At 51.1% G+C, this 18,081-nt stretch overlaps 3 protein-coding genes across 5 annotated transcripts in view; 1 reads left to right on the top strand and 2 right to left on the bottom strand.

The window, feature by feature from the left end:
* On the top strand, positions 1 to 1,278 carry POLR2I (RNA polymerase II subunit I). 3 transcript variants are annotated; one of them, XM_081107906.1, is made up of 6 exons: positions 1 to 141; positions 217 to 271; positions 553 to 626; positions 707 to 781; positions 894 to 945; positions 1,176 to 1,278. In XM_081107906.1, exons 1-6 carry the CDS (start codon positions 83 to 85, stop codon positions 1,236 to 1,238), a joined length of 378 nt encoding a protein of 125 aa, XP_080964032.1. In that variant the 5' UTR covers positions 1 to 82; the 3' UTR covers positions 1,239 to 1,278. The 3 variants fall into 3 exon arrangements, with proteins under 3 accessions (XP_080964032.1, XP_080964031.1, XP_080964030.1); XM_081107905.1 differs by having other exon boundaries at positions 520 to 626; XM_081107904.1 differs by having other exon boundaries at positions 433 to 626.
* A 57-nt stretch (positions 1,279 to 1,335) lies between these two features.
* Positions 1,336 to 3,322, bottom strand: OVOL3 (ovo like zinc finger 3; the record flags this gene model as incomplete). Its single annotated transcript, XM_081108382.1, is given in 6 exon segments — positions 1,336 to 1,376; positions 1,379 to 1,451; positions 1,454 to 1,498; positions 1,501 to 1,510; positions 1,512 to 1,554; positions 3,205 to 3,322. Coding segments are annotated over 6 exon segments (330 nt in total).
* Positions 3,323 to 8,585: 5,263 nt separating this feature from the next.
* Positions 8,586 to 18,081, bottom strand: part of WDR62 (WD repeat domain 62) — a gene marked incomplete at its 5' end in the record, with an annotated part of 52,136 nt that continues 42,640 nt past the window's right edge. The window contains 12 exons of the mRNA XM_081108381.1: positions 8,586 to 9,835; positions 9,930 to 10,087; positions 11,075 to 11,614; positions 11,926 to 11,986; positions 12,067 to 12,199; positions 12,309 to 12,420; positions 12,710 to 12,844; positions 13,119 to 13,229; positions 13,596 to 13,699; positions 14,040 to 14,164; positions 15,689 to 15,907; positions 17,812 to 17,864. Of these exons, the coding sequence (XP_080964507.1) occupies positions 9,572 to 9,835; positions 9,930 to 10,087; positions 11,075 to 11,614; positions 11,926 to 11,986; positions 12,067 to 12,199; positions 12,309 to 12,420; positions 12,710 to 12,844; positions 13,119 to 13,229; positions 13,596 to 13,699; positions 14,040 to 14,164; positions 15,689 to 15,907; positions 17,812 to 17,864 (2,015 nt within the window). The 3' untranslated portion in view covers positions 8,586 to 9,571. The remainder of the gene's footprint in view (positions 9,836 to 9,929; positions 10,088 to 11,074; positions 11,615 to 11,925; positions 11,987 to 12,066; positions 12,200 to 12,308; positions 12,421 to 12,709; positions 12,845 to 13,118; positions 13,230 to 13,595; positions 13,700 to 14,039; positions 14,165 to 15,688; positions 15,908 to 17,811; positions 17,865 to 18,081) is intronic.

Genomic DNA, 18,081 nt, shown 5'->3' with positions numbered 1-18,081 from the left:
AGCCACTAAGCCTGACCCTTCCCGCGACCGGTCGTGAGGCGGAGCGAACGAGAGCGGGAGGTTTAGCGGGTAGTGCTGCGCTATGGAACCGGACGGGACCTACGAACCGGGTTTCGTGGGTATTCGATTCTGCCAGGAATGGTGAGACGGGGTAACAGGTGTGGAAGGGGAGCAAGTAATGGCCCCAGACTGACCTCTGGCCTCCCGTCCCCACAGTAACAACATGCTTTACCCCAAGGAGGACAAGGAGAACCGCATTTTGCTCTACGCGGTGAGCACGAGTCCGCGGGTGCCCCGGTCTTCCCACGGGTCCACCCGTCCCCATCGTGGCCCCGCCCTGCTCCACATGGCCGCTACTCCCTGTTCCGCCCGATTGTCCTGGTTTCTAATATCCCAAAATGAACCCGACTTCCCGTCTTTCCCTATCTCGAGGTGATTCTCGATACACCCCATTATCCCAACCTTGAGACTCCATCCCCTGATCCTCCTCTCCGGGGAAGCCCCTGCCCACCCTTTCAGTGGCCTCTTCCTGCCCCACGCGCCCTCCCGCAGTGCCGGAACTGTGACTACCAGCAGGAAGCCGACAACAGCTGCATCTACGTCAACAAAATCACGCACGAAGTGGAGTGAGTGCAGGACTGGACTTTAGGGACGGGGTTCTTGGAGCCCCTATCAGAGCATAATTATCCACCCTCTTCTCGCTCAGCGAACTGACCCAGATCATCGCCGACGTGTCCCAGGACCCCACGTTGCCGCGAACCGAGGACCACCCGTGCCAAAAGTGAGCGCGCAGCTGTCTATTCCGGAGGGAGAGTGGCTCGTCCTCACCCGGCAGAAAGGGGAGGAGGCGGGAGGGAAGGGTTTGGTAACTGAGTGGCTAACTGTCCCCTCAGGTGCGGCCACAAGGAGGCGGTATTCTTCCAGTCGCACAGTGCCCGTGCGGAGGTGAGTGGCATGAAGAAGGCTTTCTGTCTATCCTGTGTCCTTGGTCCTTCCTGGGAGCGGGGATACCAATACTGAGGGGAGCCTGCCCTTCCTGGCGTCCTGAGCTGGGCCCTTACTGGTGGGAAAGGCCCCCTTGTCTTTTTGGGGGGTGAGGCTCTGCTGGATGGACGTTCCATGTTGTGCCCTCCCCTGGGTCCAGAACCTTCCTAACCTTGCATCCTTTTTGGCAGGACGCCATGCGCCTGTACTATGTGTGCACCGCCCCTCACTGCGGCCACCGCTGGACCGAGTGAACCACCCTCCCCCTCGTGGAATAAATGCTGTGTCCTGTGAGTGCCTGTGCTGTTTATTTTATTTGCCTCTCATGGATTGGACACCAGGTGCACAGTCTCAAGCAGCGCGGTGCAGGGCGCGGTGCTGCGCGAAAGTGTTGGCCTCGAACTAGTGAAGCCACAGATCGTGCTCACATGTAACTTCTCACGGAGCTCAGGGTAAGCAGTAAGTGTAGCTGGCTGGCTGACCGGCCGTGCACCTTGGCAAGATGCGTTTCAAGCTATCAGTGCTATGTAAATGCTTTCCCACAAACTCTGCAGTGGAATGGATGGATCCCTGGGCAGACAGAACAGACAGGGAAATGACCTCCTGACCAAAGCCAACCCACGTTGCCCCCTGAGTGTTTCCCCATTTGTACTCCAAGTGCAGCTTCTACCCCACCATCTGCAGCCTCAGTACAAACGTAGGCCAGACACCTGTGTCCTCCTCACCAGGATGTTCCCCTGGAGCTAGGAGGGCGGAGGGAGGCTTCCCTTTGCACCCTTCAATTTGGGACCTCAATCCTGTAACCAGTACCTGTCTTCACCCTACACCTCTCAGCAGGCCCCTACCCTGGTGCTACATTACACCCATCTGATTAAGTATGTGATGTTCCAAGCTGAGTCTCTCCTCCACAAACACAAACAAATGAAAACTCTATATCCAGGGCACCTCCCTCTATTTTGTTCCATCCCCACCCAGGATCCAGTAGCCCCTCTATGTCCTTGTTGCTGCTCACTGGTGTGAATCCTCATGTGGCACTGGTGTGAATCCTCATGTGAGGTCAAAGGCGTTGTGAAAGCCCTTACCACAACAAATCACTATCCACTTGTTGGCTGGAATTCTGCCCCACAGGACAGAGATCCCTAAGGGCTGCCCACCGTGGGGAAGTTGTGCTTGGGATGAAGCCTAACAGCTCACTACTAAGAAAGAAAAGGCATTCCCAGCAGAGAGAACAATGGGTGGAAAGGTCCTGAGGCTGGAAGGACATATGCAATGGGCTTGGGGAGTAAGGAGTAGTCAGGTTCTGTTGAGGCTGAGTGGGCAGGGGTGAAACTAAAACAGGAATTTTAGGGGAATATAGGCAGGTTTAGGAAATTTTTAGAATTGGGGTCCATGGAAAAAACATTGGGCTACAGATGGGGGGGAAGTTACATTTCCACAAGACAAGGAAGCCAGATGTAGTTACATTTCCAGAAGACAAGAGAACTGGAACTAGCCAAAAGTCTATAAAGAAGGAAGAACGCCTAGGAGACAATGATGGAGGAGGGCCTCAGAAGTCACTATAGTAACCAATTTGAAAGGGAATATTGACCAATCAGAGGGGATATCAGGACACAGGAACTGCAGCCTTTATAAACCATGGAAACAGGAAGCCAGTGGGACTTTCCCCCTCCCCACGTGGGAGTCCATTCTGTGGGACCCTTTCCCCCTCCCCACGTGCGAGTCCATTCTGTGGGACCCTTTCCCCCTCCCCACGTGGGAGTCCATTCTGTGGGACCCTTTCCCCCTCCCCACGTGGGAGTCCATTCTGTGGGACCCTTTCCCCCTCCCCACGTGGGAGTCCATTCTGTGGGACCCTTTCCCCCTCCCCACGTGGGAGTCCATTCTGTGGGACCCTTTCCCCCTCCCCACGTGGGAGTCCATTCTGTGGGACTCTTTCCCTCTCCCCACATGGGAGTCTGTACTTGTTCATCAATAAATCTCCACCTTTGCTATACTACCCACTGTCCGTGGATTCATTCTTCAACTCCGGTGGACAAAGAATCCGAATTCCAGTCCAAAAATTCTGTTTCAAAACTGAGCAGGGTCTTGTGGGCCACCTGCAGACTCACTGCTGCCCAGGACTCCCCAAGGTTGGAAGATTGGTGTGCTGGTGGCCCCTTCGGGCTGCTGCAGTCTGGGAAGAGAAGCCAGACGGTGATTTGTGTCTTCACTGCCCCTCACCTCCAGGCTTAGTAAGGGGCCAACCTGGGACATAGGCATCTTCCCAGAGTTGGTCAGTCAGGTAGTCCCAATTAGGTGTTTGCAGACGCTTACTCCTGACCAGGAAGACATGGGGCATCACCTCCAGGAATGGTAAGGTGGTTACGCACACACACACTGGGGCTGCCTCTTTCACCTGCTGTCAGACCTCACCAGCATGATTATCCCAGGTGGAAAGGGAGGGGCCAGCCATGAAGAAGCTTCATTCTCTCAATGCAAATTTCATGACAGGCCCAGGGAGCAGACTTCCAGTTACCTGTCTTGGGGCCTACCATTCCTTCCCTTCTATGACAGATTCCTAAAGGTACTCTCCAGCCTCCAGGGACAGACAAGCTCTAGGACCCCCAAGTAGGTCAAGCAAGGGCAAGACGGTAGCCTAGGAAGCTCTTGGGGATGGGGAGAGGAAACAGAGACCACAGGGGTTTTGAGTGTCTTCCCATAGTACCAACAGGGCTGAAGACCTAAGGGTCTGTTTGCCAGGCAACATCCTATTTAGTTATTCAAATCACAGTAGCTGTCTGAGGAAGCAGGGGAGGGGTGACTGATTACTTGCTCCAGAGGATAGAGAGACAGCAGGATCTAATAGGTAAAGACAGAGTGAGGTTCCAGGCTGTGCATTTTCAAGCAGGAACTCCACCTTTTTGATCCTCAGATACCTAGAACTGATGTTCAACCAGAAGCACACTGTTAAGGTGTAGCAGACGTTAAAATACTCGTTAATATCCAGCTCCTAGTGACTGCCTGGGACAGCTCTCCTTCAGTCTCCACACATTTCAAAACCATTGCCAAGGACCTTACCTCAGCACTCTGGCTAAGCCAGCCGTGGGCAAACTATGGCCCGCTTGAAATGAATAAAACAAACAAAAAAAAGACCGTACCCTTTTATGTAATGATGTTTACTTTGAATTTATATTAGTTCACACAAACACTCCATCCATGCTTTTGTCCCGGCCCTCCGGTCCAGTTTAAGAACCCACTGTGGCCCTCGAGTCAAAACGTTTGCCCGCCCCTGGGCTAAGCTGTGTTCTAGATTGGTCATTGGACTCTTAACCAGGGGTTAAGGATTTTAACATTCCTCATGCTGTTGTTACTCACCCAACAATTTTATGAACTCCAATTACAGACTATGTCTAACTCAGCACTGAAAACAAACACATAGCTTGGTCCTTGAGGGAGACACACCAGTGACTGACTGCCCAGAATGACATGATGGGCGAAGCGGAGGCAGAGTGATCTAAACTGTGATGGGGAGAATCAGGAGGGGCCACTCCTGATCCAGCCTAAGGGTTGAGGAATAACTTCCTGGGTATGAGCCCTGAGGGAATGAGGATTGGGATGAAAGGGGAGAGTGTTCCAGACAGATGGAACAGTCTATATAAAGGCTTGGTGGTGAAAGAAGCAACATTTATTCATACTCCTTATAGTCAGTCCTGCTGATTCATTTGGGGAAGCAAGTGAGGCAGTGCTGAGTCTGCTAGCCCAGAGCTTTGCCAATGTGTCTCTGCAGGATCTTGGACTAGTAAGTCTCTCTCTACCACTGGTTTGTGTTAAAGATCCATGCAGAGCATGTGGGGAGAATGCTGGCCATGGGATCTGGCATGTGGCAGACATATAAACAGAAGGGTTATTAGGAAGTCTTGAGGGTGAGTAGCTAGGCAAGCATCTGAGTTTCAATTGAGCTGCCTGTATGTGGAGAGCGGCTATAGTGTTTGGACAGGTTCAAGCCTCAGACTAATGAGAGGGCACGGTCCTCTCATGGCAAAGCCACATGCAAGTCCTAGTTTGGAGGGCAAAGCCCTCCAAGCACAATTATAGCCAAAGGCTATAGTTGTAAGCTTGACTTTATGGTCCGAACCTGTGGTCCCATGTGGCTAAGTGATATAGGCTGCAGGAGGTGCAACTAGTAAACAAAGCTTGATCAGGTGCATGTAATTGAGTACATTTGAAACCCAAGAGAACGCTGTAAACATCTTGACCACGCCCTTACTTTGCCTCGTGGAATCTGGCTATAAAATAAAGAGACTTGGCTTTGCAGGCTGTGGTGCTGTCTTTCCATCAGAGAAGCAGTGTCCCACCTAGCCCCAGCATTATTCTTTTGTCTGTCTTCTCTATCCTTCACTGCCCCCTCTCAGGTTCACCCATGGCTGTCCCGATGTGGCACACCTGTTCAATGGGTTGTTGTTTTTAAAATATTTTTTAAAAATATATTTTATTGCCGAAACCGGTTTGGCTCAGTGGATAGAGCATCGGCCTGCGGACTGAGGGGTCCCAGGTTCGATTCCGGTCAAGGGCATGTACCTGGGTTGCGGGCACATCCCCAGTGGGAGATGTGCTGGAGGCAGCTGATCGATGTTTCTCTCTCATCGATGTTTCTCTCTATCCCTCTCCCTTCCTCTCTGTGAAAAATCAATAAAATATATTTAAAAAATATATATATATTTTCAATATATATATAATAATATATATTTTATATATATATATATATATATTTTTTTTAAATATATTTTATTGATTTTTCACAGAGAGGAAGGGAGAGGGATAGAGAGTTAGAAACATCGATGAGAGAGAAACATCGATCAGCTGCCTCCTACATACCCCCTACTGGGGATGTGCCCACAACCAAGGTACATGCCCTTGACCAGAATCGAACCTGGGACCCTTCAGTCCACAGACCAACGCTCCATCCACTGAGCCAAACTGGTCAGGGCTCAATGGGTTTTTAAAAATTGTTGACACTATTAAAGATTTCCCTCATCTTCCCACTCTTTGCCCATCTCTACCCAGTCCCTGCCTCCCCCAACATCACCCTCTGGCCATCACCACACTGTTGTCTCTGTCCATGGGCTATGCATATATGTACTTTGGCTAATCTCTTCACCTTCTTTTATCCAGTCCCTCCCCACACACACTCTCCCTTTTGAGATCTGTCAGTCATGTCTCTGGTTCTATTTTGTTCATTAGATTCCACATATAAGTGAGATCATGTGGTAGTTTTTTCTGACTGGTTTATTTCATTTAGCATAATAATCTCTAGGTCCATCCATGCTGTTGCAAAGAAAAAGAGTTCCTTCTTTTTTTCCAGCTGAGTAGTATTCCATTAGGGGTTTTAAGTGTTGCCATCTTACAGTTGTTGGATTTCATGCAGCCATGACTAGTATGCCTGGCTCAGGCCTGGCAGCCCCGTATCTAGGAGCTGTCAATGTGGCGTGCAGGGGCCAGGTTGCACTAAAGAATGAGCTGATGAGTGGGGAGCCATTCTGTTTCTGCTTGGGTGCCCAGTTCTCCATGCACAACATGTCTCTTGAAGCAACTGATTCCTGTTGCTGAAAAGACACGAGGGAAGAAATCTGGGGTTGGGTGTCTATTTGCCCTCAGGCTCCCTTTCTGCTCTGCTGTGTCATGGGTGGCTGACCTGGGTGGGCAGCATCATCTGGGCTCCTTTCCCTCTGGCTTCCAGTAGGGAATGGACAATGGGGAGCCCTGCAGATTTGGGGAGGGGATTTCAACTCCCTCTCTGTGGGGTTGCCAGGGACACAAGTCCCCCTAGGGCAGCCCTCCAGGATTTGCTCTTCTGGATTTTTCACTCCCTTGTGTCTTGTGGTGTAGGGTGGGAGTGTGACAGCTCTCCTTTGGTACCACGTCCGAGGTGCTGTGGTTTCACTCTCCCCTGCCCACTCCTTTGCAAATTATTCCTTCACTAAACTCTCTGAAATTGCCCATGAGAACATGCTCTTCTCTTCCTGCTGGTCCATGAACTGCCTGCATACACATTCATCAGCAGTGATTTCTTAACCAGCTGGTTAGTCCAAGAGAAAGTCTGGTCCTTCTAGGGCTGAAGAGCTGACATTAGGAAGTGGAGAGTGGCAGACATATTGGATTCTTTTGAACTACTAGCCCACTTCTTTTGTGCTGAGAACCCAATTTTGTTTAACCATGTCCAGCACAGGCAAGATGGTCAGCCCAAGCAAATCAAAGCAATCTCCATTCCCATCGCCTGTGACTGCTCTGAAGGGGAAGGTGTCTAGGAAGGCTTTGCAATTTCCCCCCATCACCCTGAAGGTTGTTTTGCTTCATGCTTTTGCTACTGGCTGGGTGGGGGTGTGCTGCTGAGTGCATGGCAGTCATGTTGCAGTTGTGAAGACCTAAGCTGGAAGGTGAAACTCAGGCTCATAGGGAGCGACAGAGCAGAAACAAGAGTAACAAATGTCCCTATAGCGTGCACCCCCATAAGCCAGGTGTTTGCGACTTGGAGTTGAAAGCTTAACTATAATACAGAGTGGGAGAAGGGGTAATTTTCTCAAGGGACAGAGTCTCAAGTTGGTCTCCTGGGTGTCCAGGGTCTTGGATGCCAAACTTTGCCTCAGGGCTCTTAGGCGACTGTGACCAAGCAAGGCAGGAGCAAGGAGAATGGTCTCCCGTCTCCCAGGGGTGGCCTGTTGGCCTGGCAGAGATGCAGTCCTACTACTAGCCCTTGACCACCTGGGCTCATTAAGGCAGGAAGAGGGAGCTTTGAAAAATAAGTAAGACTGGGCATCTCCCCAAACACAAATATTAGGGACTTTATTTAGGGGGGAAAATTGTGTGGTGGTTTCTTGGATTTTTATGTCATGAAGCAGTAAGGCCTTGCCTGGTGTGATCTCATTCTCCTCTCACTGCCTGTCCCCTAGCTCACTCTATTCCAGCTGTCCTGGCTTTGTTGCCATTCCTTACATGTACCTTTGATCTTCCCATGGGGCCTTTGCACTGGCTGTTCTGCCTGGATAGTTTCCTGAGATGTCCAGATGGCCTGTGCCCTCTACTGAGCCTCAGTTCAAATGTCACCTCAGAAAGGCCTTCCCTGACACTTCAACCAGCATAGAGAATTCCCTCAGCTTATCTCGTTACACAGTTATTGTTTTAATTCTTGTGTTTTGCTCTCTAGAAGGTGAATACCACAAGGACAGATGTTTTGTTTCTCCTGTTCCTCACTCTACCCCTGTAGAACAATGACAGGCACCTGGGCACCAGCCAGCAGGATTTTTTATTTTTAACAACTGCCTGATTGGTTCTGATGTATATTAATACTTATGGAGGCAGCTGTAGGCCATGTCCTCATGTTGAAGGGTCTGGCTCTGCCACCAGGCAAGCCTAAGTTAGAGTTTCAGTTCTATAGGACCCTGGGCAAGACACTGGATCTCTCTCAGCCTGTTTCTGGTGGGCCATGACCATCAAACAGAGCAGGGAGAAACTCAGGCAAGTGGGAATTCAGGCCGTAGCAGTCTGCATGGTAGGATTGTGCTTTAGGAGAGGGCCCCACCCCTGCTGGCTTCCTTTTTTTTTTTTTTTTTTTAATGTTTTTTATTGATTTCAGAGAGAAAGGGAGAGGGAGAGAGAGATAGAAACATCAATGAGAGAGAACCATTGATTGGCCGCCTCCCGCACGCCTCCCACCGGGGGTGGAGCCCGCAACCTGGGCATGGGCCCCTGACCGGAACCGAACCCGGGACCCGTCAGTCCACAGGCCAACACTCTATCCACTGAGCCAAACCAGCTGGGGCACTGGCTTCCTTTTTATACACTTGGGACAGTGGGGGCTTTTGTGGCAAGAGTGGCCCTCTCAGCAGATACGCACATAGCTAGATGCCTGCTGCCTAGGGAAGCTGGTACTAGTACTGGGAGCTCATGGGTTGTTGTAGCTGGATACAGTCCTCCTGCTGGGGTAATAATTACTGTCCCAGCTGCTGGGTGGCCTGGGAATGCTGCCTGGATTGTCCAATGGATAAACCTGTTTGTCTCTCCTCAATTTCCCCTGCTGCAGATGGGAACAAAAGCCTGGTTCTCAGAGGATCCAGGATGGGCCTGACCCAGGGGCCAGTGGTATGGTAATATGTGTACTGGTAGTCAGGGTCTGGCACATGGTGATCACAGCAGCTCCAGTGGGTTCTTGGGCATCAGTAGCGGGTAGGAAAGAAGGACTGGCCACTCTCTGGGGTACAGGTGGGTCTCACTGGGCAAGGACCACATATGATCCCTTAGCAGCTTAGTGGGCTAAGGATAAGCAACACAAAAACCAAGTGCTGGGATCATCATTACTGCAGTTCCCAAACTTCCTGGGAATGGTGGTCCGTGTTCCCACTGACAGATTCCGAGAACAGGGCCTAGCATCAGTGCTTATGAGAGTTCTCTGGGATAGTCCACCAGAGCACTGCCCTCCACCCTCCCTCCCTGCACCCACCTGAAGGAGCTTTGTGGATGTGCCAAGATAGGCACCAGCAACCATTCCTCCAAATTGTCTGTTTATTTGCTTAAAAATACCTATTTCATCAGAAAGTAGCAGGGCTGCTGACCCTCAGTCCCCCTGTGCCTTCCTCCGCACAGCCTGCACCAGCAGCTCCGAGTAGTGTTCCAGCAGGGCACGCAAATCTGGGCTGGCCAGGGGGCACAATGTAGGTGGGGAGGGGGGGTCAGGGCTGGGGAGGGCCTGGGCTGGGGCCACATCACTCCCAACCAGCCAGTCGTTGGTCTCTAACTGGCTGTGGATCCAAAGGAAGGTGGAGGCTAGCTCAGTCCGTGCCTGCCGCTGCTTGGTACTCAACTGGTCACTGGAGACCATCTGCAAAGGGTGCCAATATTGTTAGGAACCACCTAGGCCAGACAGTCCCAAGGCACTCCCTCAGCCCTTTCTCCTGACTCTGGGCTTGGCTCACCAGGTGGTAAAGGTCCAGGGCTTCTTGGAAGGCAGTCTGTAGTTTGTGCACAATGGTCCCCACACTGCTCACCTCAAGGGGAGCTGGGGACAGGACTCTGGCTGGCACTCCAGGCTCTCCCCAGTGTCCAGGGCTGTCCCGGAGTACACTGAGTGCATCTGGGGATAGAAGGGAGGGAATGAAAAAGACACCTCTAACTTTATAGCTGGTCTAAGAGAGGCCATGGTGACTGGACTGATCCCAATTATTGTCCCGCTGCCTGCAGTATGTACTTCCCTCAGTCCCCAAGCCTCCTTTTCCTCCCCTCCTGCACGTCTCAAATGCCACCTTCTCTCTGAAGCCTTTTTTCATCATTCTGTTTAAAACTATAACAACAGCCTGGCTGATGTGGCTCAGTGGTTGAGCGTCAACCTATGAACTAGGAGTCCCAGTCAGGGCACATTGCCAGGTTGCGAGCTCAATCCCAGTGGGGGGCATGCAGGAAGCAGCTGGTCAATGATTCTCTCTCATCATTGATGTTTCTCTCTCTCCCTCTTTCTTTGAAATCAATAAAAAAAATTTAAAAACTGTAACAACTCCGCCGAAACCGGTTTGGCTCAGTGGATAGAGCGTCGGCCTGCGGATTGAGGGGTCCCGGGTTCGATTCCGGTCAAGGGCATGTAGCTTGGTTGCGGGCACATCCCCAGTGGGGAATGTGCGGGAGGCAGCTGATCGATGTTTCTCTCTCATCGATGTTTCTAACTCTCTATCTCTCTCCCTTCCTCTCTGTAAAAAATCAATAAAATATATTTTAAAAAAAACAAAACTAACAACTGCCCCCGCTTCTAACTCCTTAAACCCTTTCTCTTTATTTCCCTCCTTAGCACATCACTACGTGATACACTTAACACTTTCCTCATAGATTTAGTTGGGGCATCTTCCCCAATTAAGGTGTCAATTCTCTGTAGTCTTGTTTACCACCTCATCCCATCCATGTCCTCAGGGCCTAGAACAAAAAGCCCAACACATACAAAGTGCTCACTAAATAGTTCAGTAAAGAATAAATGAATGGCATAGCCCCTGTGGCCAGGTCAAGTGCCTACCTTTGGAGCTGTTAAATGAGATGAGCTTGAGAGACAACCCCTTATCCCAAGGGTGATACTCACCAGGGGTGAGCTCCAGGAGGGAAGTGATGCTGCCAGGCATGGCCTCTGGAAGTGGGGGGCTGTTGGGGTGTGCAGGGGTGTTGAGGGGTTCAGCGGCCAGAAGCCTTGGGAGAAAGGTGGAGCTGTGGAGCCTCAGCGAGCTCATATCTACGGGGCTGGAAGCCGGGAAGCTAGCTGTTGTGACTGTGACATCAGACTGGGTGGCCACAGGTTCCTGGGACCAGACACAAGTAGTAGGTGGCTCCTGTGGGGGTGAGGGCAGTAAGAGCCTGTCACAGACACCTGACAGGGTCTGCTTGAAGCTGGCCCGGGCTTCATAGTTGCCCTGGGAGGGCAGGGCAGGCTCTCGGCCCTCACTGTCAGAACTGGTTGCTGCTGTGGTGGTGATGGCCTGAAGCTCCTGGTCCATGGAGGCCCGCTTCCCCAGGGATGAGGGCCTGCAGAGGGGTCTCCCTCTCTCTTTGTCAACCAAGACAGGGTCCTCACTGTCCTCAAGGGAAATGCTGGGTGACATCTTGGCACAGGAACTGGCAGTGGCCTCTGTATAGGAACAGGTAGAGGGGATGTGGAGGCCTGGAGTGGGTAGGTTTGTGGGTGCCAGAGGCTTCCTATCTGTGGGCAGCGCTGAGGAGGAGGGAACACAGGAAGTGGGCCTGTGAGGCAGGGGGCTGTAAAGGAAGCAGCCAGTTCACTCTCACATCCAAGCCACAAAATTGATTTGAGAGGGCCCCATCCCAGGATGGCTGCAGGTTCTGAGTGGACCCTCCCCATCCCCACCCATGGTCCAGCTGGGCATCCAGGGCCATTTGCTGAGAAGCCCAGGGATGTTTACTAGGAATGGTGATACTCACTCAGTGGGCACCAGGCCTCCAGGTTGTCAAGTGACTCCTTAGCTTTCCTCCCAGAGAGGACCTGCAAGCATAGCCATGAGGCGAGGACAGGGCTACCCAGCTCCCAGCCCTATGTCCTGAGGAGGTGGCCCAAGTACTCACATTGGTCCTCCCTGGGAAGGTGTAGCCAGTACCTGGTTCTGCTCTGGCCTGGTTCCCCTGGAGGTCTATGAGTTTGACCTCCGGGGACTTCACAAGGTGCAGGTGCAGCGGGGAAGGGAAGGTGTGGTTGAGCCTGTGGGGAGGAAACCAGGCAGTTGTGCCTGCCCTGGGATGCTTGGGAGGACATAGCCCCATCCTGGAATACAGAAAGTTGGAAGGTTCAGCAGTTCACCAGCTCCTACCTGGATGTCTTCTGGAGACGTGAGAGGAACTGGGCTGAGATGCTCAGCCGGGGATTAAAAAAGTCTTCATCCGCAGAGGCCGTCACATCTCTTAGGGATCTGTGAAAGAGCTCTAGGGGAAGATGCCAAGGGAGACCTCAGAATCCCCCTAGCCAAACTAGTCCTAGGTCCAGACAGACCCACAAAGCAGCAGGCAAATCATCTGAAACCCCCATCAATAGATAACACAGAGCAACTGGATCAGGAAGAAGAAACTGTGCAGCTCAGTCCTGAAGATAAAACGTATGCCCTCCCACCATTCTCATCAGCCCTGCTAGGGAAAGCCCTAACCCAGAGATGCCCACACAGTGCCTAGCACAAGATGGCCCGCCCAGGTAGGGCTGAGAGGAGCAGGGCCCTACCCTCATGGTGGGTGTCAGTAAGCGTCTCAAAGTGATGGTGGAGAAACCTCTCTTGCTCAGGGGTCTGGGGCAGGGAGCCATTGGATATGCCTGCCAGCTCAGGCCGCGACAACTCTTCTGCAGTTCCTGGGCATGCTGTGAGAGGCAAAGGGAGCAAGCGGGAGAGAACCTTCAACATTTAGTCATGGCAGATACCCTGACAAAGACACTTAACAATGGAGAAAGCTGGACTTGCCCAGCACACACCCTGATGCCACCAGGCTGAGAAGGAAAGACTGATGGCTCTGTCTTCCAGGTGAGGCTCAGTGGGCACCAAGTGTAGGGCTGATGTGGGGCCAGTGTTTATGTATCATGACCACCCCCTAACCAAGACCCATGCACTGCCCTTCCTCATGCCTGGCCCATTTACCTGGTATAGGGGTCACTGTCACATCAAACCGAGGGTCTGAGTCCAGCTGTGGAGGGGAGGAATGGATGGTGGTCAAGGTACACTCCAAGTAGGCTTCTGAATCCCCTGAATCTAAAGAAGCAGGGAGGGGATATGGGAGAGTCAGGAGCCCAAAGCCAGGCTCTTTTTGGGTGAGTCAGGTAAGTGGTTCACTTTCTCTCTGGATTTTAGTTTCCCCATCTGGAGAATGGGGATGATAATACTCGCCCCCTATTTTTATGGACAACAAGGTTACACTTGGAGGAAGTGGCAGAGCTGGGCTGCCCTCAGTGGGCAGTTTGGCTCCAGAATCCTCTGGTAACATCAAGGACCATGTCTGTCTTCTGTGACAGACTCTTGAATTTCAGGAAAACTGGGCTAAGGTCATCATCAGTGCCCAGAAAGAGGCCTGGTGGGATGAACAGACTACAGCAGGGTCCTTGCCAGGCCCCCACTCACCCGCAAGTTTGCTCTGATCCTTCGAGCCCATGGAGGAGACCCTGAGATAGGAGTCACCTTGCTGGTCTCCAGGCTCCCTCTCCACTTCTTCTGAGCCATACTTGCTGCAGTGCCAATAGGGGTGGAGCGAGGGAATGATAACATACTATTTAGTAAACAACTGGTCCCTACCCAGAACCCCGAAGCATCTGTACCTTGCTCCCCTTGGGAGCACTACTTTGCCTCTCCTCCCTCCTCCAAAGGCTCCCTTCCCCCCGGAGTGCCCTGCACCTCCACCTAGAACCATGGAAACACGCTGCAGTGCTGGGCTTCTACTCCATCTGGGCCATACCCCTTCCTCCCCACTCCCACAGCCTACTGCAAGAGCAGTTCTTCCAGAATGTGCCTATCAGCCGAGGCTTCCTCTCTCCAACTAAGGCTCCCCTTGATGTGAAGGATACTCACCTGTCTGTCCCTGGGACGGTCACCTCTACCTCCAGGGAGCTGACGACCTCTCTGGCTTCAGAGCACTCCTTCTGTAGAGGCAGGAAGGAAGGATTCCTACAGCCATCTTCCTGGGGACTCTCTGACTGTGGGGTGAAGAGGCACAGCCATCTGAGGCAGCTGTGGCAACCAGGGCCCCTCCAAGTTTCTAAGTGTTACAGTAAAGAAGCTGGGCATAATGGTAGCCCCCACTATTGGATGCTCACTGCGCACCAGGGCCTGGACCAAGCCTTTTGTTCACCATGAGCTCACTCTGTATCCAACTGCATTATCATAAGCCCCTTTACAAATAAAGAATAAGTATGGCTCTGACTCTCTAAGTGTTTATTTATATGAAGTTCAAAAACAGGCAAACCAGCCCTAGCTGGTTTGGCTCAGTGGATAGAGCACTGGTCTGCGGACTGAAGGGTCCTGTGTTCAACTCTGGTCAAAGGCACATGCCCGGGTTGCAGGCTCGACCCCCAGTAGGGGGGCATGCAGGAGGCAGCTGACCAATTCTCTTTCATTATTGATGTTTCTGTCTCTCTCTCCCTCTCCCTTCCTCTCTGAAATCAATAAAAATATATTAAAAAAAAAACAACAAAAAAAAAAACCCAGACAAACCAGTCCATGGTGAAAGGTCAGATGCTGGTTACTCTGGGTGGAAGTACTGACTGGGAGGGGCACAGAGGTCTTCCTGGAGGTAGAAAATAGAGCATTTTACCTTGGTGGTACATATACATAGGTATATACACAGGTAATAATTCATCAAGCTATTTACCTAAGATTTGTGCATAACTGCATGTATATATTATGCCACAATAAAAAAAAACATATAATAGGATAAAGAAGAATTTTATTTGCAAAATAATAAAATAAGAACTAAAATTGCTTCAGTACCTCTAAGGGGACCCAGGCCCTGTTCTTAGCACTGAATTCCTGTAAAAGTTCTCTGAGAGCAATTTTTTTTTTTAAATTCTCACCCAAGGACATGCTTAGAAAGAGGAAGGGAGAGGGAGAGAGGTAGAGAAAGAGAGAAAGATAGATAGGTAGATATAGAGAGAAACATCGATGTAAGAGAGTAACATCAATTGGTTGCCTTCTGTATGCTCTGCGACTGGGGATCAAACCCACGATCCAGGTGTGTGCCCTGACCAGGAATCGAACAGGCAACGTTTCATGCACAGGATGATGCTCAACCAATTGAACCACCCACCCCAGCCAGGCCTCTGAGGGCTATTTTTCAATAACCATTTTAAGAAATCTTTTTAGTCATCTTTTTTTTAAATGTCTATATTTTTGAAACCTGAAGCCCAGAGAGACAAGCCTTGCTCTAATTCACACAGCAGGGAAGAGGTAGAGCCGAGCTCCACTTGTTCAAATGCCCCTCTACTCAGGCACAGGCCTGCTCTTGGGCCCAAGCTCTTAATCCTTAAAGTGACCCATCTCCTAGATTCCTGGTCTGCCCTAAGAAGTCTCACTCTGCACCGGGCCTGGGCTCACCCTTCTGCCCTCTGCCATCTCAGGCAACCCTCTCGTGCCCCTGAAGTGGGAGGTAGGCCTGTTTCCAAATGAGAGCACTGAGGCCCCAGGTCCTAAGCAGACGGTTGTGGAGCAGGGGCAGTCCTTACCTCACTCAGCAGGCCTGCCAGGCTCTGTGGCTTCACTATATCCAGAACGGAGTCCTCCAGACTGTCGGACTTCAAGGGGGTAAAGTAGCAATCCAGGTCACGGACATCCAGGATGGTCTTGAGGGGCTCCTGGTCAGCCCGCTCTGCCCAGCGGCCATGTGGCTGGTAGCTGTGCTTGGTGTAGAAGGCTGAGCCATCCACCATATCATCATCTCCAAGCTGAGGATGATGAGATGGTCAGGCAGCCAGCTAAGTGATCACGAACTCCAATAAGGGCCAGGGACTGCACAGACCTCATCCAGTCTCTTGGCTTTAAAGACTACTCAGAAATAACTTCCAGACATCGATCTCCAGCCTGAACCTTGCTCTTAAACTTCAGAAGTATACATGCAACTGCCCTACAGCTCCAATGGATGTTTAGTGGATATTTCAAAGCAAACACAAAGAAAACTGATCTTCCCCCCAAATCTGCTTTCCTAAAGCCTCCCCCATCTCAGCTATTCTTTCCAGTTGCTCAGGCCCCAAACATTGAAGGTCATCCTTCATTCCTCTCTCTTATTCTGTCCCTCATACTCCACATTGTATTTCTTCAGCAAAACCTGTCAGCTTTGTCATTCAAACACATCCAAGATACAGCTACTTCCCCTCCCACCCTGGTCCAGCCCACTGATGCCTGCTACCCAGACTGTTGCTTGAGACAGTGGAGGGTGGGTGTTTGAGAACTCAGGCCACCTAGGGTTGATTCCATGTCCTCTAATTCCTAGCTGTGTGACCCTGGACAAGTTACTTAACCTCTCTGGGCCTCAATTTCCCTATTGTGAAATGGGGATATGAAAAGCCCCTATCTCAATGAGAATTAAATGAGGTAACACACATAAAAGACTTAAAACAAAGCTTGCATAAAGCAAATGTACAGTGATTATTTGTTGAATGTAATTCCAATTATAATCTTATATAATAAAAGCCCAGTGATTGAAATGATGGAAAGACCAGAGACCAGAACGACTGCAGCCCTGCCCCCCAGCAGGGACTCCCCACTAGGACGGCCCACCAGGGCAGGCCGGCTGGCTCCCACCCATGCACCGGGCCTCTATCCTATGTAATAAAAGGGTAATATGCAAATTGACCCTAACAACGGAACGACCAGACGACAATTTGACTAGTCACTATGAGGCACACTGACCACCTCTTGATCCCTCTCCCTGGCCGGCAGGCTCCAATCACCCGATGGCGAACGGGGAACTGGGGGTGGGTGGCGGAGGACGCGGGTGGCACCAGGCCAAGGCCACCGCCCTGCTGGTCACCCCACACACGAAGGGTGACCCACAGCGGGAGAAGGGCCGACGAGTGGGCAGAAACGGCTGACCTCTTGGTCCCTTCCCCTGGCCAGCAGGCTCTGACCATCTGATGGCAAATGGGGAACTGGAGATGGGTAGTGGCGGGGGGCGGGGCCAGCTGTGGGCAGCCAGGGAAGATGGCCCTGATCACAGGCCAGGCCTAGGGACCGTACCTGCACACGAATTTTGTGCGCCGGGCCTCTAGTATACAGTAATAACGGGAAGCTTGGGGGCCTGAGAGAGCATGGCCAGATGCCCTGATCTTGTCTGCAGGGAAGAGGATTGCAGGAGGTATTTCCCTGCAAGCCTGATCTGAGGCCTGATATTGTTCCTAAAATAAACCCTCCAACCTAGGGTTTAGGATTCTGCTACCAGCTTCTACTAGTATACTACCAGCTCCTAGCCTGCCCCTCCTCAAAGATAACAATCATCCATTCAATCCTAATATTATTTTCCTTCTCAAATGTTTTCCCTTCATAGCACTTACCAGCTCCAAAAATAGTTTATTGTGGATCTTGTTGATCTCCTATGTAAGGAAATGAGCTTGTGAAGGCAGAGATTTGTCTGCCTTATTCATTGCTGTGTCTAATGCCCACTACAATGTCTAGCAGAGGGTAGGTGCTCAGTAAATACATGTTGCATGAATGAAGGGCTATCTAAGCTGAGACTAGAAGGGTGATGGGGTTCTCCAGGGAAGAGAGATATGGAGAGGAAAATAAATAAGAACATGGAGGAGAGTACCCCTACTGTGCTAGTTCCCAGGTGTCAGTCTCCAGGCAGACTCACCAGCCGCTTTGCCCAGAGTGGCAGCTTGCCGTTGGTCAGCAGGCACTGAGGATCTGAAGAGATACACAGAATCCATGAAAAGAGAATAAATAACCCAACAACCAAATGGGCAACATATATAAATGGGCAATTCTCCAAGCAGACAATATAGAACCCACAGACATATCAAAAGATGCCCAACCTCACTAATTGTCAGGGAAATGCACATTTACACAATGGGATATAATGTTTTACCCATAAGATGTGACCAAAATTAAAATGCTTCATACT

The sequence above is a fragment of the Myotis nattereri genome, assembly GCF_964212035.1.
Source record: "Myotis nattereri genome assembly, chromosome: 15".
Classification (NCBI taxonomy): domain Eukaryota; kingdom Metazoa; phylum Chordata; class Mammalia; order Chiroptera; family Vespertilionidae; genus Myotis; species Myotis nattereri.
Note: the sequence above shows the minus strand (reverse complement) of the source record. Positions and strands in the feature narration are given on the sequence as shown.